General features: G+C 39.6%; 3 protein-coding genes and 1 pseudogene across 4 annotated transcripts in view; 1 reads left to right on the top strand and 3 right to left on the bottom strand.

The window, feature by feature from the left end:
• Positions 1 to 270: 270 nt before the first annotated feature.
• LOC104418482 lies at positions 271 to 1,499 on the bottom strand. Of its 2 annotated transcripts, none has more exons than XM_010029852.3 (4): positions 1,107 to 1,499; positions 877 to 978; positions 616 to 777; positions 271 to 513 (listed from the first exon to the last, which is right to left on the bottom strand). In XM_010029852.3, exons 1-4 carry the CDS (start codon positions 1,350 to 1,352, stop codon positions 472 to 474), a joined length of 552 nt encoding a protein of 183 aa, XP_010028154.1. In that variant the 5' UTR covers positions 1,353 to 1,499; the 3' UTR covers positions 271 to 471. The 2 variants fall into 2 exon arrangements, with proteins under 2 accessions (XP_010028154.1, XP_010028155.1); XM_010029853.3 differs by having other exon boundaries at positions 271 to 545.
• A 129-nt stretch (positions 1,500 to 1,628) lies between these two features.
• On the bottom strand, positions 1,629 to 12,364 carry LOC104420350 (annotated as a pseudogene).
• Positions 12,365 to 14,451: 2,087 nt separating this feature from the next.
• On the bottom strand, positions 14,452 to 17,408 carry LOC104420352 (probable receptor-like protein kinase At2g23200). Its single transcript, XM_039301506.1, is given in 2 exon segments — positions 14,452 to 14,834; positions 14,837 to 17,408. Coding segments are annotated over 2 exon segments (2,478 nt in total). The 5' UTR covers positions 17,271 to 17,408; the 3' UTR covers positions 14,452 to 14,790.
• Positions 17,409 to 21,381: 3,973 nt separating this feature from the next.
• LOC104418495 (probable receptor-like protein kinase At2g23200) overlaps positions 21,382 to 23,742 on the top strand; it is a 29,439-nt gene continuing 27,078 nt past the window's right edge. The window contains exon 1 of the mRNA XM_039301714.1: positions 21,382 to 22,708. Within this exon, the coding sequence (XP_039157648.1) occupies positions 21,623 to 22,708 (1,086 nt within the window). The 5' untranslated portion in view covers positions 21,382 to 21,622. The remainder of the gene's footprint in view (positions 22,709 to 23,742) is intronic.

A 23,742-nucleotide genomic window follows, 5' to 3' on the forward strand; every position in this document is an offset into this window, starting at 1 on the left:
CCTGTTGATGGTTGACCATCGCCGTGGTGGTCACCGTTGATAAGCAACCACTGAGAGAGTGGTCAATTAACGATTTTAAATTAATAGGTACTAGATATGAGATTCAAATAAAAGTTTGTGACTTTTTATGAGATAAAATAAAATTCGGCTCGGCAGTAAACCAGACACTCATGCCGTTACAGAGAATTGGATAGACATACCAACACGGACTATTCCAACAACCGCACCAAACTTCACGCCATTAATTTATGTGCATCAGGCGGCAACGGAAAGCTCAAACAATAAAGAAACATTGTTGCTCGAGTGGTTCAATAGTCGTCATCATTATCATCATCAAGGCACGGTTTTTTTTAAGCTTTTCGTAAACTGATACATAATCTTATTCCAATATAAGGATAAAAGGACAGAAAGAAGAAGAAAGAAAATGTTTTCTAAATTGCTTCAGCGCCGGCTCGCTGCTGCTGGAGAGATCTAAGAACCCTCGCTCCTGTCGGGCTTGGTCGAAACGTAGTCCTGAGGGGGTGTGATCAGAACAGAAAGTCTCACTGAAAATTACGAACTAATTCAGAAGGATCGTATGAAAAATAGCAGAGAAGAATCGTGGTGATGAAATACCTGATTAAATGCATCGCTAGGGACCCAATCGTTCGTCGCGGGATTGCTTCGAAAAGCCGGCTTGTGATCTCGGCCATTCTCGAAACCGTCTCTTTCGCACCGAAAGTCGTACCCGCCGTTTTGGCCGCCTTCTCCGAGAGGGCTTATGAACCCGCTTCCAGTCTGATTCATCAAAAACGAACCTACGTCAATTAGAATCGCAAAGATCTGAAAAGAAAAACAAAAAGAAGGTTGGAGATTGGCCGAATGAAGGTTAATCACCGCGTGATGCTGTTTGTCGATCGATTCCAGCTCTTTGTAATACTGAGTCTCCACGAACTCATCCTGCACGTCCACAGAACCGGATCCCGCAGAGAGCAGGCCCTGACAATACGTACACGAAGCCATTCAATTCTGACCGTTCTCGCGTCTCGATCAGGATCAGCAGATGCAAACACAAAAGGAAGGGGAAAAGAACAAGCCGAGAGCAAGCTTTGTGGATTTATCATTACCTCCTGAGATTGGGACCTGAGAGATCTGAGCTTGTCGAGCTCTGGAATGGCATGGTCGAAGCTGCCACAAGTGTCGACGGGAGATGATGACGAATCGGGATCGCTGCGGTTGGGCTTGAGAGGGCGCTTCGGGGCCACCGAATCGAACTGGGCTCGGACCTGATTGGCGATCTTCAGCTGCTCCTCCTCGTCCGGCACCTCGTCGCTGCGGCTCGGCTTCGTCACCGTCGCCCACTGATCCACCATGGTTTTCTTCGAAGCTTTACCGAATGCTTCTCTTTTGCTTTCTAAGGATTTTGGATCAAGTTCTAAGTGTGTCTAGGGGCGTGGTTCTTGAAAACCAGGGGTCACCTAAAACCGCTTCATCGGACTTCCAAGGGAATCTTTCCTTGATTTGAGTCTCTCTCTTTTTTTTTTAAATTATGGATCGGGTCTATTAAGCCTGACACGTCATATCCTGTGAACAATGTGCAATGTGCGATCTACGTGGAATTCATCAAAATCAACGGTATAATGTATTAGGCTTTACGGCACCCAGGACATCCAACAATTTTGAAAGATGGTGGGTCCGATTCTGTACCCTAAAACTGACTGAGCAAGGCAGAGCAACGTAAGAACTCTCCTGGGGAATGGTCAATCCACAGAGTAGTTATGATACCATGTAATTTGTACGATACCATGTACAGTGGAATGATATCGCAAGCTGAAACTTCAGCCTTTTCAGTGTGGGTCGAGTTAGGTCCATTGATAGGATTGGTCTAAAAAAGTTAGGCCCAATCCATTTGTGTCAAGTTAATAATGGAAAAATAAGTGATCGCGATAAGATGTAAGAGATATGATGAGAGTTTCTCTTCTTATTTTTCATTAAAAACCTACTAGCTTGGCTAGTGGAATAATACCACAAGCCAAAACTTAAGCCTTTTAAGTATGGGTTGAGCGAGGTCTTTTGATAGGACTGGTCTAGAAAAGTCTCACCCGATCTATTTTAACTAAACCAACAATGGAAAAATAAGTGATCTTGATGAGATGTGAGAGATGTGATGAGAATTTCTCTTCTCATTTTTCATTAAAAACCTACTAGCTTGGATAGTGAATTGATATGACAAGCCCAAACTTCACCTTTTTTAATGTGGATTGAGCTAGGCCTATTGATAGGATTGATCTAGAAATGTCAAGCCCAATCTATCCGGGCCAAGTTCATAATGATAAAATAAGTGATCAGGACGAGATGTGAGAGACATTATAAGAGTTTCTCTTCTCATTTTTAATTAAAAACCTACTAGCTTTTAATTAAAAACCTACTAGCTTGAATAGTGATATCACAAACTGAAACTTCACCCTTTTTAGTGTGGGTCGCACCAGGCCTATTGATAGGATTGATCTAGACATTTTAGGCCCAATCTGCCCAGGCTTTATTCATAATGGAAAAATAAGTGTCGCGGTGAGATGAGAGAGACACAATGAGAGCGTATCTTCTCATTTTTCATTAAAAACCTACTAGCTCCCATGCCCTTGCTAAGCCCGTGCGCATTGCAATTGCTTTTGGCGCTTATTTTTACGTTAAAACAATGATAATATCGGATTAAGAGTGACGATTCAAATGAAATACGTAAATAACATGATGTAACAATTTATACCTTTGTTACTTTATTTTAATTTACAATTAATGCGCACTGTGATAATTGCCAAAACATCATCATAGTTCATAAGCTTTTAATCTGCTTGGTGACGTTGCAATGACATAAAAAAAAAAAAAGGTTTGTTGGTGTGTAAGAAGATAATGCCCTACAATTCAAGGTGAAAGCGAGGAAAGGATACATATGTGCGCACATGCTTGTAAGACACGTAATCAGCAAGTACAGAATTCAGGAAATAAAAATGAAAAACTCAATTATTATAAATTTAAATCTTGAGTGCCGGTGGTTTATTCGTTCTGGAAACTTGAAGTTTATTAGTAATGGAGAAGCAGCAGTTTGGTGGGTCTTGGTAGCGGTTAGAGTTTCGCTAAGTAGTTTTGGCAGGCAAAGGGGCTACCAAAATAGTCTGAGTTTTGGTTCAATCTCAACTTTATTCTTATACTATGACAAAAGTTATATTTATTTAAGGTACACTAAAATTGGTATACTCGGTGCGACCTCTAGAGGCGAATATCAGATTTTTCATTGAAGTGAGTTAACAAATTACCAGATAAGCATGAACGAGGGCGACGGCGACGGTGGGGGTAGCATCGGCCGAGGCCGCCAGGCCCTGACTCCTTCTATGAGGTGCCGCTTGTACTTGCCTCGAGTTCTCCCAAAGCCTACCGATCACAAACTGGTTTGACTTGGCTAATTTGAGTTCAATGATCGAGGCAATTGATGTAGCCTTAAGGGGAGGCACTTCCATTTGAGTTGGTTTCCAAGGCTGGGAAAATGGGTCTGAAGAGAGAATAAACTTTCCTTCCTCTAAGAGCTTGATCTGTCTCCTTAATTTCTCCATTTGAGCAGTGTATTCCTCCAAATAATGATGAGGAACGTAATTGCTAGATTCCATACGCTGTAGTCTCTTTTGGAATATCTCAAGCAGTTTGTTTGTGACCAAAACCATTTGATCAATCTTTTCATCAACATGATCAAAACGAGTTTAGATAGTTGAAAGTTTGTTGTCAATTGTCTTGAGAACGTTAAAGCATTTCTGACTACCAATATAGAATAGCTTCAACAATAATTACTCTCTTTTGTTTGCCATGATAATCAACATTTGTAGGGTTTGGGATTTTAGGCATATGACGGAACCAACATTGAGCATTGTAAATTCTTATAATGTAGGGATTGGGGCACTGGAATTAGATCTTTCCAAAGGTTGCAAATCTAAAGGTTGAAATATACAAATAGATGGAAGGTTAGGTGGTGGTTATGGTTTTGAAAAGCGTGAGGGTTGAGGTGCTTTAGGTATTTTTAAATGGAAAGACTTTTTCTTACCCATTCGTAAAATAGGTTTATAAATGGGCAAGACAATTGGTTTTGTCACGGAGGTTTCTTTCCAGATGGTGACTATGGTGGCAGAGGAAGTTCACATGGTCTAGGGACCAATGGAGAAGGCTGAGATTGAGGTGGTCCATATTAGACCATGAAATGATATTTTCATCCATCTTCACAAGAGGTCCTATAGTATGATCTCCATTAGATATCTCTAGTAAAGACTATCTTTTGATTGTTTCTTTCTCTTGGACGATCTATCATCTTCTTCTTTATATGGAAGGTTTATACAAAAGGAACACTGGCAATCAAGATCCCAAAAACAATGTCCTGCTCGGAGATCCTTGTAGTAATGAAAGGTTCATCCCTCTTGATCAAAGGATTCAATCAAGGCTTTTAGATCTAAATCACCGACTTTGACTGGAACGTCAACTACACAATGTTGCATTATAAAAATAGTAGGAAAGATAAAAGAAGTTTCTTCCTTCTCCTTACTAGATTTAATGACACTGTGCTATCTTTTTTCTTGGAAAACTTGGAATTTGTGGACTGGATTGACCTAGAGGTTGATAAAGCTTTCTATAGTTAGTTACCCAAGTATCTAAGAGTAACTTAACTAGTTGATCATGAGGAATCTCTAGGCACATGGATATACAAAGTCTGATCATTATCCAGCAAAATGAACAATGCATTTTCAAAACCAGGGAAGTTAAGGTTAATAGCATATGATTTCAAACTCACTAAACCATATGATATACAAAGTAACATCAATAGAATCTATAGTTTGAGGAGCTCTAGTAATTTGCAACTGAATTTCAAGGTCCAAGGGAAACCATGGATCTAAAAAAGCCATGTTAAAATTTGGAAATAGCATAACATTGTTCCTACATTCATAGTGGTTTGGCTATTATCAATACAAGCATGATGGTAATCCAAAAAATGGGTGTATAGAAAGGCGATACGAGCAACCATGGGTAACCATTTTCTTCCATGAAAGGGTAAAGCAAGTCTAATGGTACCAAAGTGAAGATGCATGTAACCTTGTTGTATCCTTTGTCATGGAAAATCATAAGGAATTTGAAGGGTTACAAAATGTTCTTGCTGGGTAGCAAGGATTAAATGCTGATCAAATTTTGAGAACTGAACATACTCTTTAACTTCTCGAGGAGTATGCTTAACAAGCTACTTAATAGAATGAATAGGAGAGGAAGATGAGGATTCCACAAAAGCAAAATATGGTGAGTCTTTGAAATATTACTATCTTCTTTGAGATAAGAAACCTCATAAAGAAGGTTAATCTTAAAAACATTAAAGGTGTGAAGTTCTAAAGGAGGACTAAAAGAAATAGGGACATGTACATTGTTAGGAGTTGAAATTTTGGAAGACTCTATCAGGGTTTGGAAGTTCGTTCCTTATGCACTAAATATTCAACTCAAAACTAAAGATATTTGTGAGTACACCTTTAGCAAAGCTTTGAAACTTTCTAATAAGTTATTACCACAAACTAAGGAGGAGGAGGAGCATATATCCCATGTTTGCTATTTTAATGCAATGGGTAGTATTATGTAAGTTATGATATCCACTAGGTCTGACATTTCACAAGTTGTGAGCATAGTTAGCCATTACATTAAGGGTTATGATAAAGCTCATTAAGAAGTTGTGAAGTGGATCTTTATATATCTGAAGGAGACAACAGATGTTAGTATAGTGTATCGAAAGGACGAAAATGACAATGAGACCACAAGTTATGATGATTTGGATCATGCTAGTGACTTGCATGAGTGTAGGTCTTTAGCAATGTATGTGTTTATGCTGGCAAGTTGTGTAGTGCTTTGGAAGGCATCCTAATAAGACCGTGTCGCCTTATCTTTGACTTATTGGGAAATTCCTATGATGTTTTAACGATGACAAAGACAGTTAAAGGCTATTAATGTGTTTTGGTTGAGTAGTGCTATGTGATATATGTACAAGCCGATAATCCGATGATGTTATTACTAGTTTTAAAGATTCTAATATGAGGAGTGCTCTGCCATTGTCAAAATTGCTCTGTCAATATCTGAGGTGAACAAGATATTGGGTGTTGAAAATTTTTACAAATTGTAGGGATCTTTAGATAAAATGAATATCTAGAGGGACCCTAATCGATGATGAACAAACCAAGAAGAATGGGGATGTTCATGATGGCTTGGAGGTACAAGGATTTGGTGAATAGTTGGATGAACCTTAGTAATGGTCAACAAGCCTAAAACGATAGTGTTTGTTAAAACTTGAAAGGGCTATGGAAATGAATAATTTGGTATAGTTGAAATTTACAATATGCTTGGAAGGATAAGAAAGATCAACATCATTATCGAGTACCACAAATTGTTATTGGAGTAGCAGATTGTTGGCAAAGAGTAGCTATATTATACAAATGAGGTGGAAAGTGGTGACAATACCAATAATCCTTGTGAGTTCAGTGAAGATGAGAAACCGGTATGCGTCTGTGGTGTCCTTGGAGATCTTTGGAAGCTGACTTAGTCAAATCAGTGAAGATGAGGAATCGACGAGGATGCTGATGTCCTTAGAGATATTTGGAAACTAATATGGTTAATTAGCGAAGATGGGGAATCAATGGGGATGTCAATATCCTTGGTAGTCTTTGTATGCTAAAGAAGCCAAAAGGATCATTGGATGATTGATCGCAAGTTGCCCACATGGTTTGTTAGTGGACAACATCAATGGACTAGTAAAGATCTACATGTCCTAATTATGGGAAAGGGATCATGAGATATTTAGTATCGAAAGGTTCTAGCCACTTGACCAATTGTTTAGAACATTGAAAAGAAGAAACAATAACTATTACAAATAATAGGAATTTGCATAAAGATCACGAAAATTGATCAAGAGCAATTTTGGCAATAATGAGCAAATTTGACAAAAGTACACAAATATTGCTCTAGAATTAACTATTGTTAGAGAGTTGTTCTAACAAATTTTAGCAATAGTTTGTTACTGGCAATGGCCTGCTATTGGCAATGGCTAGAACCAATGACTTCTTGAGAATTTCGATGGGTAATAGTCATCTAAGGATGAATGGTTATATATTGAGTCCAAGAGAAGTAATTGGGTTGGGGTGAAATTGAACAAATTGAGTCATGTGCTTTGAGTCTTCTTCTCTCTCTTATTATGTTGTTAGCTACTATGTAGTCCTAGTGTCATTGCCTAGGTGATGCTAATTAGTGACAAGAGCAAGTGTACAAAAGTAATAGCAATATGTGAGTCCCGATAGTGCGATCAATTGAAAAGGCAATACTTGTTGATTGTCCCTTATCTTGAAGATTATTAGTGACTAGCCTTGTTGTTAGTGTTGAGAGTGGATGTAAGATAAAGTTGAACTATTATATATCTGCTTGCAATATCTCTTGTCTCATCACTATTAGTATTATTTATTCGTAATCATCATTATCTGTTAAATGGAAACACACGCATGCGATTCTACAATTGGTTTCTAATGATATTTGAAGATTTACTTGTTATCTTCCATAAATGTTTTTCATAATTCTCGAACAACCTATTTTCCTTTTAAGTTGCTATGTGCTCTTATTGATTTCAGTGTCATCTATTCTTGCACATCAACAACATGTGATATTTGAAACATCTACTTCACCTGATTTTCATGGTAGTTTTTGATTTCTACAAAATTGGTAGAGTTTATTAAAATAAAGAGTTCATTAAAACAATATATTTCCCCCTCTCTAGATTGTATTGGTAGCCCCCATATGACTAAGGCAGAGTGACCCTCATTTTTATAGTGAAGGAGGCAATAATGGCTATAAGGTTTGCTCTCAAACTTTGGATTAGAATTGAAAAGTGTTGATATATACTATAACAATCAAGGTGCAATATATATGACATATAATCCAATTTATCACTAACAAACAAAATATATTGATGTAAAGTATCATTTTACCTGAGACATCTTGACAAAGGGAGTAAAGTTGTTGCGAAGAAGATCACGACAGTGTAGGACCCATCAAACATGAAGATGAAGCCTTTTTCCTTTGGCAAAGCTCAAACCTTGATTGGCATTTATAGAAAGTGAGCACCTGTCAAGGTTTTAGGATAGCAACATGGATATTAAGTATTATGACTTGGCTTCAAATATTGAACCAATATAAATAATTATTAAATTATGTCTCAAGTTTAAGTTCATATAATATATCTTCTTTGAATTTAGTTGCGGCCGTGAGAAGTGGATTTTTTTTTTTTTTTTGGGCGATAAGAAGTGGATTTTGTTGAAGATGCCTTATTCTTTGCTTGGAGAGAAGAGGAAACTCAGGGTTTGACTGATTTGACCAAGTGGACTATTATTTCCTATATTGTGCAGACAAGGGTCTCTTTTATCCGCAAAAGAACAGGTCTCCAAAAGCTAATATATTCTTCGAGAAAAAGAAGAACAAAGAAAAAAGAAACCTGATATATTCTAAAAACCGCAGAAGAAAAGGTATATATTTGGTGGGTCCAGGTCAAAGGTGAAGTTGTCGACCCCTTCAAAAATAAGAGAACAAGGCCAAGGGTTCTTTTTAGTGAAAGAGCAGCCACCGGAAGAGAATGAAAATAACGTACAGAATGTTCTTGGTTCAGCCGTACATAGAGTTGTTCAGCCGTACATAGAGCTGTGCTTGGACTTAAACACCTGATGATTTGTGCTGTAAATTTATCATCCAATTGAACTATTTATTAATTTGTAAATATTTTGGATTTGGGTATAGTTTAAGTATGAAAAACACTCAAATATATAAGTGATTTTAACTCTAATTCCTTGATTATTAATAGATTATTTATGGCTAACTCTTTACATAGAATAGGTACCTACATTTGGACCAAACTTGATAAATCTCTTATATTATTTCTCATTTATTTCCTTGATGATTTCATGTTAATTTAGATTATAAGATCCTATTAGTTTCCGCATTGATTTTATAGGATAAACTTCAAGTCTAATCAAATTTATTGGAATCGTTTAGAGAAAATAACAATACGAACCATACAATCTTTAACAATAGCATGAGTCATCTAGCATCATTAGTAAAAACAATTACAAATAGGATTCCGTGGTGCAATATGGCAACAAGTGTTTATTTAAAGTCTCCAACTTGTGAGAATTTGAAAGGACCACTATCAACTATCATAAAATCTTAAGCTGTTATATTGAGACGTCTTTTAATATTTAATTATTCAAACACTTCTCCTCATGCTTGGTCTAATTTTTTGACCTAATACTGAATGTGGACATGTTTAATTGGGGAAGCAATTGGGGTCTGGTAGGAATTGAACTCTCATATCAGATTTTATAAGGCCACTGCTAACTGTTTTAAAAGTTTAAACTATTAGATGAATGTGTAATATATTATTTAAATATTCTGACACAACTAAGGGGCATGCAATCTCTCTCACTTCCTATCCGTCACAATCCAATGTGGTCTTCCCTTGTATTAACAATTATGCTTACACATTACAACAACAACTACCATAAGCCAAATGCTTCGGCAAAATGCAATGTAAGACGAAGCTTACATGTACACGTCTTTCTCAGATAAACAGAATGCACATCTGAAAACAACTTGGAAACACTTAAACTGCAATATGAAACTCACCTGGCTTCACCAATCTTCATCTCTGGAGAAAACTCCAGTGGTGGACTTCACTGAGCTATCTGCCTCTTCTGCGGCCACACCCTCTTCCTCGACTGTGTCTTCACTAAATGGTGGGAGCTTCCTCACATTCGGAGTAGTCATTATTGATGAACCTCTGGTCACCGTCGTCGTACATCTCCCTTTTCACCACAGTTTGCTGAAGCTGCAAGGCGTATTCCAAGTCCCAGAGCACATCCCCCATGCTAGGCCTCCCTTGGTCCTCTTCTTGCAAGCATTTCTCAGCAATTTCCCCATATTTCCTCAGTGAGTTCGGATTGATTTGACCAACAAGAAGAGAGTCCACTATTTGCTCGATGGCTCCGTTCTGGATGCATTTAGTGCCCCACTCGGCCAAGTTCGCCTGGTCTCCAGGAAGCAAAGGGTCAATAGCAGGCCTTGCGCATAGCACCTCGAGAAGAACCACTCCGAAGGAGTACACATCTGATTTTTTCGTCAGCTTTTGGGTCATAAAGTACTCTGGATCGAGGTATCCAAAGGTGCCCTTGATCCCCGTACTCACATGGGTATGGCTTTGATCGAGAGGTCCCAACTTGGACAGACCAAAGTCAGCGACCTTCGCAACATAATTCTCATCAAGCAATATGTTAGTGGATTTGATGTCCCGATGAATAATTCCTCCAGCTGCGCCTCTGTGGAGGTAGTCCAAGCCTCGGGCTGCTCCAATGCAGATCTCGAGCCTTTTCTTCCATGGTAAGTATGGCAAATCGGAATTGTACAGGTGATCTCTTAAGCTCCCCTTCTCCATGAACTCGTAAACAAGTATCATCTCGAACCGTTCAGCACAATAACCAATTAGGGAGACAAGGTGGCGATGGCAGATTTTGGACAAAACGGTGATCTCTGTTTGGAACTCAGAGAAGCCTTGGCCAGACCCTGGCTTGCTCCGTTTCACAGCAACTTCAGTGCCGTCCCTGAGAGTTCCTCTGTAGACATTGCCAAATCCGCCCTTGCCGATCAAAAGTTTGCCATCAAAATTGTTGGTTGCGAAATGGATTTCAGCTAGGGGTATTATCAGTCCTAGGTGAAAATTAGGCACGAAGGAGCCGTGGGTAGTTCGCTCAGTCAGTTCAGTGTGAGAACTGCCTCTTCGGATTGCAGGAGATGGTGTCCAAATCGACATATCGGTTGTCTTTGGCTTTCTATACTTGCATATGAAGATTGCTGCAGATACAAAAATGCAGAGAAGTGTGATGCTTCCGAAAACTAGCCCAATTATGAGGCCGACATTGTGGTTATCTGCCTCTGAGGGCATATATTTCGAGTCCCACGACCCTATTATCTCCATTATCTCCAGTCCATTGAGATAGGCCTGCTGATAAATTGAGGCATTCAGGAGGCCTATGCTGATTTTCACTAGCCCTGAGCTGCCCGGTTTAACCAGAAAATCATAATGAAAAGGAACTGCACGCTTACGAAACCCATTTTTGCCATATGGGTCGATGAGCTCAGTGAAATTTTGATAAAAATAGAGATTGAAGTACACTGTGTTGAGAGACGGGCTTATGAAGTCGCAAAAATGAGCCCGGACCAAGTGCCGGGCGTTCGTATTCACCTTGAAAACCCAGGTGGTGTTACGGTATAATTGCCCATTGGTAAAATTCACACTCATCACTTTAGCAGTCTGGTAGACACGTTCTGATGCCAAGTATTTTTCTAGATCATCCTGGTAATTAACAACACTCTCATAGTTAGTGCTATTCTGTGCAGCATTTGGAACATCAATATAATTATCATCAGGATCCCAACTTCTCCACAAATTATCATCAGCCAGAGTTACTTCATTGCCTCCAACGTTTATTCGGTAAACCGTGCGCACATTTGGAGCGGAGTCCGGAATGAATCCGTCAGGCACAAGGAACAATTCAAGGGCATTGATAAATGCAAAAGATGACCCTTGAGGACTAAAATAGAGCACAAACTTGGTTCTATTTATACTAAGGAAGAATTCCTCCACTACAGGAGAGTTCGTACTACCGGGCACTTGGAAAGCGCTGAGAAGCGTGAGCCCATTTCCATAGACATTGAATACAGCCTCAGACAGATTGCTTGTGGAAGCGAAAGGGAAGAAGTGAAGTCGCACGATATGAGTACCTTTATCGATGACATCGAGAACGTATCGCGACGAAGGGCTTCTGAAGATTCTTGCTGTGTCGTAGATGGGTGAGACGCTGGATGATTGGTCGCTGGATAGTGTGGAGGTGTCCTGTTTTGTGAAGGAGGCGGAGTCAGAACTCGCGTCCCCAACAAAGTTCCTGGTGAAGTAGTTTATGCTGTTGCTTGATCCACAATTGATGAAATGCTTGATCTGAGTTGTGTAGGCTGAGGAAAGAGTGAGAAGAAGAAGAGGGTATTGAAGAGAGATGAAGAAGAGTGTGAAGCCAGGGGGGTGGACTCCATGGATGTGAAGCTTTGCCATGGAACCAGCGGAAGAGCATGAAATACTGCTACAAGAAATGGGTTTTAGTATCTTTCTTTTAGCTGGAGTCTGCTGGATAGATATAGAGAGAGAGAGAGAGAGATCGGTCTGTGAATTATGATTGGAGTTTAAGTTGTGCTGACTTTAGATTGACTATCAGGAATTAGGTGGGCAGGGAGAAGATTCTCGGCCGGAGGAAGAGAACTGTCGGCTGGAGATGAGCGTCTCAATTTTTGTGGGGTTTGCAATGCAAAGACGATTTTGACTCCCAGACGAGCACTGTTTTAGTCATGATACTGAGGACATTTCGGCCCTTTTGATCCCACGCAACTTTGAGCGAATGGCACGAACGCTCAAGACACAGAAAATGGAAGATTTTTACAAATTTTTTAGAATACATCCTACTAAAATTTCAAATTTTTAACGAGATTCACAAATCTTGCCATAAGTTTTATTGGCTTCAAAATACTCAGCAATTTGTCTGGGAGGAACATTCCCAAAATTGATTGTTTTGGCCAAAAAATTTCACGTTAATTCATTAGCATAAACACTACTCAAAAACCTACTTGGATTGAGTATTTTTTATTTTTTTATGAACTCAAATTCGAAACATATTTTTCAACAAATTAGATAGATGTTTATAGCGTGAAAGTCTATCTTAAGTGAACAAACTCACATCCATTAGATATGGTAGTAATCTTGTAAGTGGTTCAAATATGGTATAGTTTGCACTGATTTTATGAGAAATAGAAATGCATATACAATAACGTAATTACGAAGGATAGTGCAAATGGAGTAATGTAGTGCTTCACACTACTTTTAGGCTATTTTGTTCAATTGATAATGTGAAAAACTATAGGTGTTTTGAAGCAAATAAATTTTGTGGTAAAATTTGTGAATTTTTTTGTGAGAATGAAAGATTGTTTCAATGTTGAATTGTAATTGGCTAAAGATTGTTTGAGTTATTATGTGTAATTGAAGGGTGAAAACCACTCGGAGTGTTTGCTAACTTGAGTGTGAATGTAATATTTGTAATATTGCATAATTTACAATGTGATCTTGTGTTTGTCCTTGTAGAGTAGGTGCCACTAGTGAATCGCATGAATCTCATGTTCAATTTTATATTTCTGTTTTGTTTATATTAGTGTTTGCTCTCTTTTTGCAATTTGATTTTTCGATATACTATAGGCAAAACATCTGTCGATGATTACCAACCTATAATTACTTATAAATTAGCCATATCAAGCATCCCCAATAACTAAATAAATAGATCAATTTACTAACATGTAACTATTAATTCACGAAATTCATGTCTACTATAGACTAAGGTGAAAGTGTGTTTAGTTTCACTTCATTAACTTCCCAAAGATAACGCTTATGCTATAAAAGTTTAAGAGCAATGTTAGACTTACTAAAGCATTTACTGTCCTTTACTAAATGATGACTTGGTCATGCGCGAGGGCGTAATTGGGACTTTTCACTTGTCAGAAATGCTTAATATTACTTATTGATTAAAATATTTATTTCCACTTTTTCCATTTGTTCTATTGACTTAATATTCATTAATTGCAACGCATCATCTTAGCTAATCGCCCTGTGCATCTCCTCGAATAGCCCCACCTGGCGGGCCCTCCACCCGCAACTTCACAGCCGAATTGATCCACACAGCTGGCGTCTACTAAAAAGGGTTGGGAAATGGGTCAAACCATCCCTAATGAACTCTCCTCCGAGCCCATCAAGTCAAAACTCTTTAAGACATTCTAATCAAGCAAAGATAATTAGAATTGTGCTACCAATTCGAAGTTATTCCTACATAGAACACCACTCTATAAAGCAAGCCTTTGATAAGTTCCTTAGCAAAAGATATTTGCTAGTAAACTTGATAAATTATGATAAGAAATAATTTACTTATTTCGCGTAAATATAACATGGTCAATTTAAGCATCTACAAAATCCACAAGTCAAGTGAAGGGTGAAGACAAATTTCTTCTGACCTAGATTGGAGAAAAACGCAGTCAAGACAAAAAAATAAAAATAAAAATAAAAATAAAAAATCATTATTTCTAAAGAAAACAAAACGCCTGAAGCACAACAAGATAATAAGGTGGACCCAATAAAACCACAATGCAATGCCACCAGCCTAAGCCCAGCTTACAAAGAAGGATAAAGTAGGACTTTTACCATCTTGAAAGCAGATACAGCGGGAATTATGCTGCAAACGGGTTGCAATTTGAGTCGAATGCCATTCATCATCAAAGCATTTCTCATGAACGATGAAGGAAAATTTAGAGAAAATAACAATACGAGGTGTGCAATCTCTTATGATAACACATAACTGTAAAAGCCATCTAGCATCATTAACAAAACGATTACAGAGCAGGACATCCATGGTGCAATCTGTAAAACAAGTGTTTTTTATTTTATTTTTTGGTCTCCAACTAAGGGGCATGCAATCTCTCTCACTTCCCATTTATCACGATCCACTGTTGCCTTCTCCGGTACAATAAACAATTATATGCTAACACATCACCACAACAACTATGCTGAACCAAATGCTTCAACAAGGCCCAATTCAGGACAATGATGAGAAACACTTCAATAGATACCGTGTGTTATGGAACTCGTCTGGCTTCATCAATCTTCATCTGGGAAAAACTTCGCTCATGGACATCTCACAGCTATACATCCCTTCTGTGGCCACACCCTCTTCCTCGATCATGGCTGCACTAGATGATGGGAGCTTCCTCACATTCGAAAGAGTAAAAACCGGCGAACTGCCAGTTGCGCTGTCACCATATATCTTTCTTTTCAATGGGGTTTGCTGAAGCTGCAAGGCGAATTCCAAGTCCAAGAGCACATCCCGCATGCTAGGCCTCTCTTTGCCCTCTTCTTGCAAGCATTTCTCAGCAACTTCCCCATATTTCCTCAGCGAATTCGGATTGATCTGACCAGCAAGAACGGGGTCCACTATTTGGTCAATGTTTCCATTCTTGATGCATGTAATGCCCCACTCGGCCAAGCTGGCCTGTTCTCTAGGAAGCAAAGGGTCGATAGAAGGCCTCGCACATAGCACCTCGAGAAGAACAACTCCAAACGAGTACACATCTGATTTTTCCGTCAGCTGTTGGGTCATAAAGTACTCTGGATCAAAGTACCCGAAGGTACCCTTGACCGCTGTACTCACATGGGTTTGGCTTTGATCGAGAGGCCCCAACTTGGACAGACCAAAGTCAGCGACCTTTGCAACGTAGTTCTCGTCAAGCAAAATGTTGGTGGACTTAATGTCACGGTGAATAATTCCTCCAGCCACGCCTTTGTGGAGGTAGTTCAAGTCCCGGGCCGCTCCAATGCAGATCTCGAGCCTTTGCTTCCATGCTAAGAATGGGAAATCAGAATTGTACAGGTGATCTCTTAAGCTCCCCTTCTCCATAAACTCGTAAACAAGTATCATCTCCAACCATTCAGTGCAATACCCAATTAAAGATACGAGGTGGCGATGGCGGATTTTGGACAAAACGGTGATCTCTGTCTCGAACTCGGAGAAGCCCTGTCCAGACCCTGGCTGGCTCCATTTCACGGCAACTTTAGTGCCATCCCTGAGAGTTCCTCTATAGACATTACCGAATCCACCACTGCCTATCAAAAGTTTTCCGTTGAAGTTGTTGGTAGCAAAATGGATTTCAGCGAGGGGTATATTCAGTCCTAGGTGAAAATTAGGGACAGCGGAGCCGTGGGTAGTTTGCTCGGTCAGTTTACTGCCTCCTCGGAATGCAGGCAATGGTGTCCAAACCGACATATCAGTTTTCTTTGGCTTTCTATACTTGCAGACAAAGATCGCTGCAAATCCAAAAATGCTGAGAAGCGTGATGCTTCCAGAAACTAGCGCGATTATGAGGCCAACATTGTGATTATCTTTCTCTGAGGGCATATAATTCGAGTCCCACGACCCTATAATCTCCATTATCTCCAGGCCATTGAGATAGGCCTGCTGATAAATTGAGGCATTTAGGACGCCGATGCTGATTTTCACTAGCCCTGAGCTGCCCGGTTTAACCAGAAAATCAAAATGAAAGGGAACTGCCTGCACACGAAACCCATTTTTGCCATATGGGTCGATAAGCTCAGTGAAGTTCCGATAAAAATAGAGATTGAAGTGCACCGTGTTGGGAGATGGGCTAATGAAGTCGCAAAAGTGAACACAAACCAAGTGCCGGGCGTTCGCATTCGCCTTGAAACTCCAGGTGGTGTTACGGTATAATTTCCCATTGGTAAAATTCACACTCATCACTTTAGCAGTCTGGTAGACTTGTTCTGATGCTAAGTATTTGTCTAGATCATCCTGATAATTAAGAACCCTCCCATAGTGAGTGCTGTTCTGTGCAGCATTTGGGACATCAATATAATTATCATCAGGATCCCAACTTCTCCACAAACTATCATCGGCTGGAGTTACTTCATCACCTCCGACGTTAATTCGGTAAACTGTGCGCACATTTGGAGCAGAATCTGGAATGAATCCGTCAGGCACAAGGAACACTTCAAGGGCATTGATAAATGCAAAAGATGACCCTTGAGGACTAAAATAGATCACGAACTTAGTCCTATTTATGCTAAGGAAGAATTCCTCCACTACAGGAGAGTTCGTGGTGCTGGGCACTTGGAAAGTGCTGAGAAGTGTGAGCCCGTTTACGGAGACATTGAACACAGCCTCGGAAAGATTGCTTGTGGAAGCGAAAGGGAAAAAGTGAAGTCGCACAATATGAGTACCTTTACCGGTTCTATCAAGAACGTATCGCGACGAAGGGCTTCTGACGATTCTTGCTGTGTTGTAGATTGCTGAGACGCTGGATGATTGGTTGCTAGATAGTATGGAGGTATTCTGTTTTGTGAAGGAGACGGAGTCAGAACTCGCGTCCCCAACAAAGTTCCTGGTGAAGTAGTTTATGCTGTTGCTTGATCCACAATTGATGAAGTGCTTGGTCTGAGTTACGTAGGCCGGGGAAAGAGTGAGAAGAAGAAGTGGGTATTGAAGAGAGATGAAGAAGAGTGCGGAGCCAGGAACGTGGACTCCATGGATTAGAAGCTTTGTCATGGTGGAACCAGTGGAAAAGCATGAAACTGCTTCAAGAAATGGCTTTTTAATTTCTTTCTTTCAGATGCTTCGGGAGAGTGAAAGATAGTTTGGTCCGTAAATTATGGTTAAGCAGTTCCAGTTCGTGTTGACTTGAGATTGACTATCAGACATTGGAAGTGGAACAGGAAGAAGATTTTCCGCTAGAGATGAATGGCTCATTTGGGGAGGGGTTGAGTTTGCTTCTGCAAAGACGATTTTGATTCCCAAACGGGCACTGTTTTGGTCATGATTCTGAGGACAATTTGGCCCTTTTGATGCCACTGAACTTTCAGCGAACGACACGAGCACGCAAGACAGAGAAAATGGAAGATTTTTACACATTTGAGAATATTCAGGCAAAAAAATTTCAAAACTTTAAAGGAATTCACAAATCTTACCATAAGTTTTGTTAACTTCAAAGTACATATGATTCCTTCGGGATGAACATGTGTAGAATTAATTGTTTCGGCTAAAAACTCCTAACTCATTGGCAAAAACACTATCATCATACATACATACATACATACATACATACATACATACATACATACATACAGATACACACGTGTGTGTGAATTATAAATTCTAGGTCCAAAATAGTTAACTTTTTCAAAAAGATCTATTGGACCAAGTTTTCTTTACGGACTCAAATTTGAAATATATTTTTCAACAAATGACATAGATGTTTATAATGTGAAAGTCTATCTTAAGTGAACAAACTCATGCCATTAGATATGGTAGTAATCTTATGGATATGATGAGATGTATATCAAAATTTTGATGAGCGGTTCAAATATGAGATAGTTTGTATTAATTTTAAGATAAACAGGAAAATACATATATATATATATATATATATATATATATTATGAAAGATAATGCAAATGGAGTAATGTTGATGCTTTACACTACTTTTAGGCTATTTTGCTTAGTTGAAAATGTAAGAGCTCTTCTCTCTCAGCGTTCGGGGTCACACTGCTATCCTTTCATCTCTTCATTTTTTCGTCGCTTTATCTCAAATAACAATTTATTTTATCTTTTTTTATATAAAAGAATACCAGAGTATTATGATGTAAGAAGTAAATGTAATTGAGATGTACAAGAAGAGACTCAATATATTTTTATTAAAAAAAAAGTAGAGATATGTTCACTACAAATCCTAAAATTTGTCAGGAAAGTATAATTGAGTCATAAAATTTGCAAAAAGTGCAATCAAATCTTAAAATTTATCAAAGTGATTCAATCAAATCCTTCCATTAATTATCTAAATTCGCTAACGAAAAATACCGATATAGCTTTTTTTAATATTTTCTCTTTCTTCCGTGGTTGAATCATGAAGTATAAGATTACAAATTAAGCTAAATTTAGTCTAAATCGATTTTCAATACTAATTTTTTAAATTTTTTTTAAAAAAGCTAAATTTATATAATAAAAAAGAAGAAGAAGTTAGGCAGGCATGCAAGGCAACAAGCCCTCACCATCGCCGCCACCCCACCATTGTCAAGAAGGGATGGCGAGGGTGGGGGTGAGTTAGTGAGGGTCATTGGACCCTAGCCATCGGTGACAGCAAAAGGCCTATAGGCCCTTGCCCAAATCTAGGCAAGGGTTGTGGTCCTCCCCCAACCCTCGCCTAGATTGAGTGAGGCTCATCGGCCCTCGCCTAGACTTAGGTGAAGGACACCATTGGTCAGGGTCAGCCGCTAGTGGCATCCCTCGGCTAGGTTTTGGATCAGGCTCTCTTCCATCGTCAGCGAGGGCCACCAACCCTTGGCCAAGGCCTGATGACCCTCACTTGTTGTTCCCCATGCTCATCGGCATCTACCAACCTTACTTATCCTTTAAAAAAATAATTAGCTTATTATATTAAATTAAATTAAATTAAATTTGTATAAAATTAATTTAAAAAAGTCATGTCAATGTTTTCCGTTAGTTAACTTCGACGAAGTCGATGGAAGGATTTGATAAAATCAATTTGACAAGTTTTAAAATTTGATTTTATTTTTTATAAATTTTAAGACTCAATTACACTTTTGTGATAAATTTTAGGACTTTTAATGCATATATCCCAAAAAGATATAAATAGTATGGAATATCATATAATCTTCATATATACATTAGCTTCTCTAATATAGTACATCTGTATTGACATATTTTATGATAGTTGGGTTTGTTGAGTTGGTGATAGGAATTGGCTAATAAAAGAAAAAAGAAAAGGAAGACTACTTTATTTAAAGCAAAGAGACATATACTGATTGAGAGACAAGAAAAGAACAAAAAAGAAAAGAAAAGAAAGACTACTTTATTTAAAGCAAAGGGACATTGACTGATCGAGAGACGAGGGAAGAAGAAAAAGGCAGTGACCGCAAAATAGGGGAAAAGAAGAGAAGGAAAAGCAGGTTGTGCGTGTAGGCAACCGGCATTTACTTCGGCTCACAATGCACGGTAAGAATTAGTCAATAAAAAGGATTATTGACTTGTGATTTGACACAGATCAATGGACTTGACCAGTGTATTAATTGTGATGATGAATTACATCAGTACTTATAATGCGTATAAAGTTTTGTCTAAATAAAACAATTTACATTTGATTTGACACGTTTATTATATTTTGAAATTGGATTATGAATTTTGTGTATCATTTTTTTTTTATGCATAATGGATGCTGAATTTGCTTTAAAAAGATGGATTACTCATTGGATTGTTTCTAAGACATCGAGGAGCGAGATCCCATGCTTATGTGGTGGAGACTTCCATTGCCGAAGCTTGAGTTTAAAGGCCCCTCATTGTTACTGCCACCGCACCCTGATAGCGAGGCGCCATTAAGGGAACTTGTGTGGGTGGAAAGATCAGGCAAGTAGTTCTCTTCTTTCATTCGGATATCAACTTAGAGCTCACATAGAACAACTACATTTGAATTTCACACAATTTTTTTATTTATATTAAATTAATTAAATGGAATTAAACTATATTAGGCTTATAACTGAAATAGCAATTTTCCCTCGTAAATGCATATAAACAATAGAAACTTGAGAAAATTCTAGCCAAGAGCTCAAAGTGGATGCATTTGCTCGGAAGATAGCTGAAAATGGACATTGTCTCAAATTTGGTATCAATGTGAAAAGTTTTATAACTAAATTAATTTAATTCAAAAATTTAGAATTGAATTAGTATCAATACAATAGGTTCAGAACTTTTTTGGTACTTTTCTCTTAAAATATTTAATGTTAATCCTTCTGTCAAGTTTTCTTTTTCTACTAATCAATTTTTGTTGATATAAATCAACGAATCATTAATACCAAGTCAATATGAAAACTTAAAATACCAATTGAGGGAGAGAGAGATCATTAAGAAGACATTGCAACTCCTGCAACAAAGTTAGTGACAACAAAGATTTGTTGTTGATGAGAGTGAAATTGGTCAATGACAATTGTTTTCAACATGGCCGCATGGCTGCTCAGACTTGAAGCTCGTGACCATGGCCACTCAAGCCTAAGATATGAGCTTAAGTTTACCATGGTCGATCAAGCTTTGGTCTAACGGATGGGAAAGCACTCGAGCAGCCACAGCCACAGCCACAAGATCTAATGCCCGCACATCTCGAGCTCGTGGCCATCATCAATGGGGTTGAGCTTTTGAGTTGCGGCCAGGGTCCGAAAGCTGGATGTGAACAATATTTAGGAACTGCTAATAAGGGCAAAAAGAAAGTTCAATAAAAAATATTAAATGACCTTAACCCCACGACAGTGAAATTCGTCATTGGACCGATCATGGGACAACTGCTGACACTTTCTACACGTCGAGAAATGCTTTTAAATAAATAAATAAATAAATAAATAATAGAGAGATATTTTAAATTTCAGATAGAAGTAGAAGACCACCCATTAACGTCATCGTATATTTTCGGTACACGAGCTATTATTTTTCATAATAAACCTCGACTTCTGTGGGACCGTCTCCTTCGTCTGCTATTCTCTGCCAAGAGCGAAAGGACATTCGTCTCTTGTCCGGTCTCCCAAATTTCAATGTCCTCCACTCTGTCTCGTCTGCTGGGGCCACTCGCTGAAAGTTGAGTGGGATAAGAAGGGCCAAATTGTCCTCTGCATCATGACTAGAACAGTGCCCGTTTGAGAGTCAAACACCTTTTTGGAGAAGCAAATTCATCCACTCCCCACATGAATCACTCATCTCCAGCTGAGAATTATCTTCCTGCCCAACTTCCATTGCCTGATAGTCAATCTCAAGTCAACACATCTGAAACTACTTGATCACAATTCACGGCCGAATCTCTCTCTCTCTCCCGAAGCAGAGTTTCATGCTCTTCCTCTGGTTCGATGGCAAAGCTTCACATCATCCATGGAGTCCACGCCCCTGGCTTCATTCTCTTCTTCGTCTCTCTTCAATACCCACTTCTTCTTCTCACTCTTTCCTCAGCCTACACAACTCAGACCAGTTACTTCATCAATTGTGGATCAAGGGAAAGCCAGAACTATTCCAAGAGGGTCTTTGTTGGTGACACGGGTTCTGATTCCATCTCCTTCACAAAACAGGGTACCTCCGCCCAATCCAGCAGCCAATTCTCGAGCGTCTCAACTATCAACGACACGGCAAGAATCTTCAGAAACCCTTTGTCGCAATACGTTCTCGAGGGAATCGATAGAGGTACTCACATCGTGCGACTCCACTTTTTCCCTTTCGCTTCCACAATCAATCTCTCCGAGGCCGTGTTCGATGTCTCTGTAGATGGGCTCACGCTTCTCAGCAATTTCCAAGTGCCCAGTAGTAACGACTCTCTTGTGGTGGAGGAGTTCTTGCTTAGCATAAATACTACTAAGTTCGTACTCTATTTTCGTCCTCGAGGGTCATCTTTTGCATTTATCAATGCCCTTGAAGTGTTCCTTGTGCCTGATAGATTCATTCCTGGTTCTGCTCCGAGTGTGGGCACTTTGGCGATTAATAGCAGCAACTATAGCAGATTTTCCTCCCAGGTTTTGCGCACGGTTTACCTTATTAATGTCGGAGGCGGTGAAGTAGCTCCGGGTGATGATTTTTTGTGGAGAAGTTGGGTTCCTGATAGTAATTACATTCATAAGCCAAACGCTGCACAAAGCCGTGGCTATGAGGGGAGTGTTCTTAATTACCGGGATGATCTAGACAAATACTTAGCATCGGAACGCGTTTACCGGACTGCTAAGGAGATGAACGCATCTGCTTGGGGATTATACCCCGACACCACCTGGAATTTCAAGGTGAGTGCAAACGCCTCGCACTTGGTCCGGGTTCATTTCTGTGACTTCATTAGCCAGTCTCCCAACACGGTGTACTTCAATCTTTATATTAATGGGAATTTCACTGGGTACATCGACTCATACGGTGTAACTTATCGTCCGTTAGCAGTTCCTTTTCATTATGATTTTGTGGTTCAGCCGGGCAGCTCAGGGCTAGTGAACATCAGCATAGGCCTCCGTAATTCCTCGGCCACAACAGAGCAGCGGGCCTATCTCAATGGCCTGGAGATAATGGAGATAATTGGGTCGTGGGATTCGGATTTTGCGCATTCAGAGGTTGATAACCAGAATAAGCACGTTGGCCTCATAATTGGGCTAGTTTCTGGAAGCATCGTGCTCATATGTGTTTCTGCTGCAATCTTCATATGCAAGTATAGAAAGCCGAAGAGAACTGAAACTTGGGCTTGGTCGCCATTGCCTGCAATCGGAGGAGGCAGTTCGCACAGTGAACTGACTGAGCAAAGTACTCACGGCTCTGCTGTTCCTAATCTTCATCTAGGACTGAAAGTACCCCTTGCTGAAATCCATTTCGCCACCAACAACTTCGATGGCAAACTTTTGATTGGCAAGGGTGGATTCGGCAATGTCTATAGAGGAACTCTCAGGGACGGCACCAAAGTTGCTGTGAAACGGAGCGAGCCAGGGTCGGGACAAGGGTTCTCTGAGTTCCAAACAGAGATCACCGTTTTGTCCAAAATCCGCCATCGCCACCTCGTATCCTTAATTGGGTATTGTGCTGAACGGTCCGAGATGATACTTGTTTACGAGTTTATGGAGAAGGGGAGCTTAAAAGATCACCTGTACAATTCCGATTTCCCATGCTTACCTTGGAAGCAAAGGCTCCAGATCTGCATTGGAGCGGCCCGGGGCTTGAATTACCTCCACAAAGGCGCAGCTGGAGGAATTATTCACCGGGACATCAAGCCCACCAATATTTTGCTTGATGAGAATTATGTTGCGAAGGTTGCTGACTTTGGTCTGTCCAAGTCAGGCCCACTGGATCAAAGCCAAACCCATGTGAGTACAGGGGTCAAGGGCACTTTTGGGTACCTCGATCCAGAGTACTTCAAGACCCAGCAGCTGACAGAAAAATCAGATGTGTACTCGTTTGGAGTGGTTCTTCTCGAGGTGCTATGCGCAAGGCCTGCTATAGACCCTTCGCTTCC

The sequence above is a fragment of the Eucalyptus grandis genome, chromosome 9 (assembly GCF_016545825.1).
Source record: "Eucalyptus grandis isolate ANBG69807.140 chromosome 9, ASM1654582v1, whole genome shotgun sequence".
NCBI classification, from domain to species: domain Eukaryota; kingdom Viridiplantae; phylum Streptophyta; class Magnoliopsida; order Myrtales; family Myrtaceae; genus Eucalyptus; species Eucalyptus grandis.

Coding starts and splice junctions, on each gene's coding strand:
- LOC104418482 (XM_010029852.3), bottom strand. CDS start 1,352: ATGGTGGATCAGTGGGCGACGGTGACGAAGCCGAGCCGCAGCGACGAG. Junction 979..1,106: donor TCAGGTCCCAATCTCAGGAG/GTAATGATAAAT, acceptor ACGTATTGTCAG/GGCCTGCTCTCTGCGGGATC. Junction 514..615: donor CTAGCGATGCATTTAATCAG/GTATTTCATCAC, acceptor ACACCCCCTCAG/GACTACGTTTCGACCAAGCC.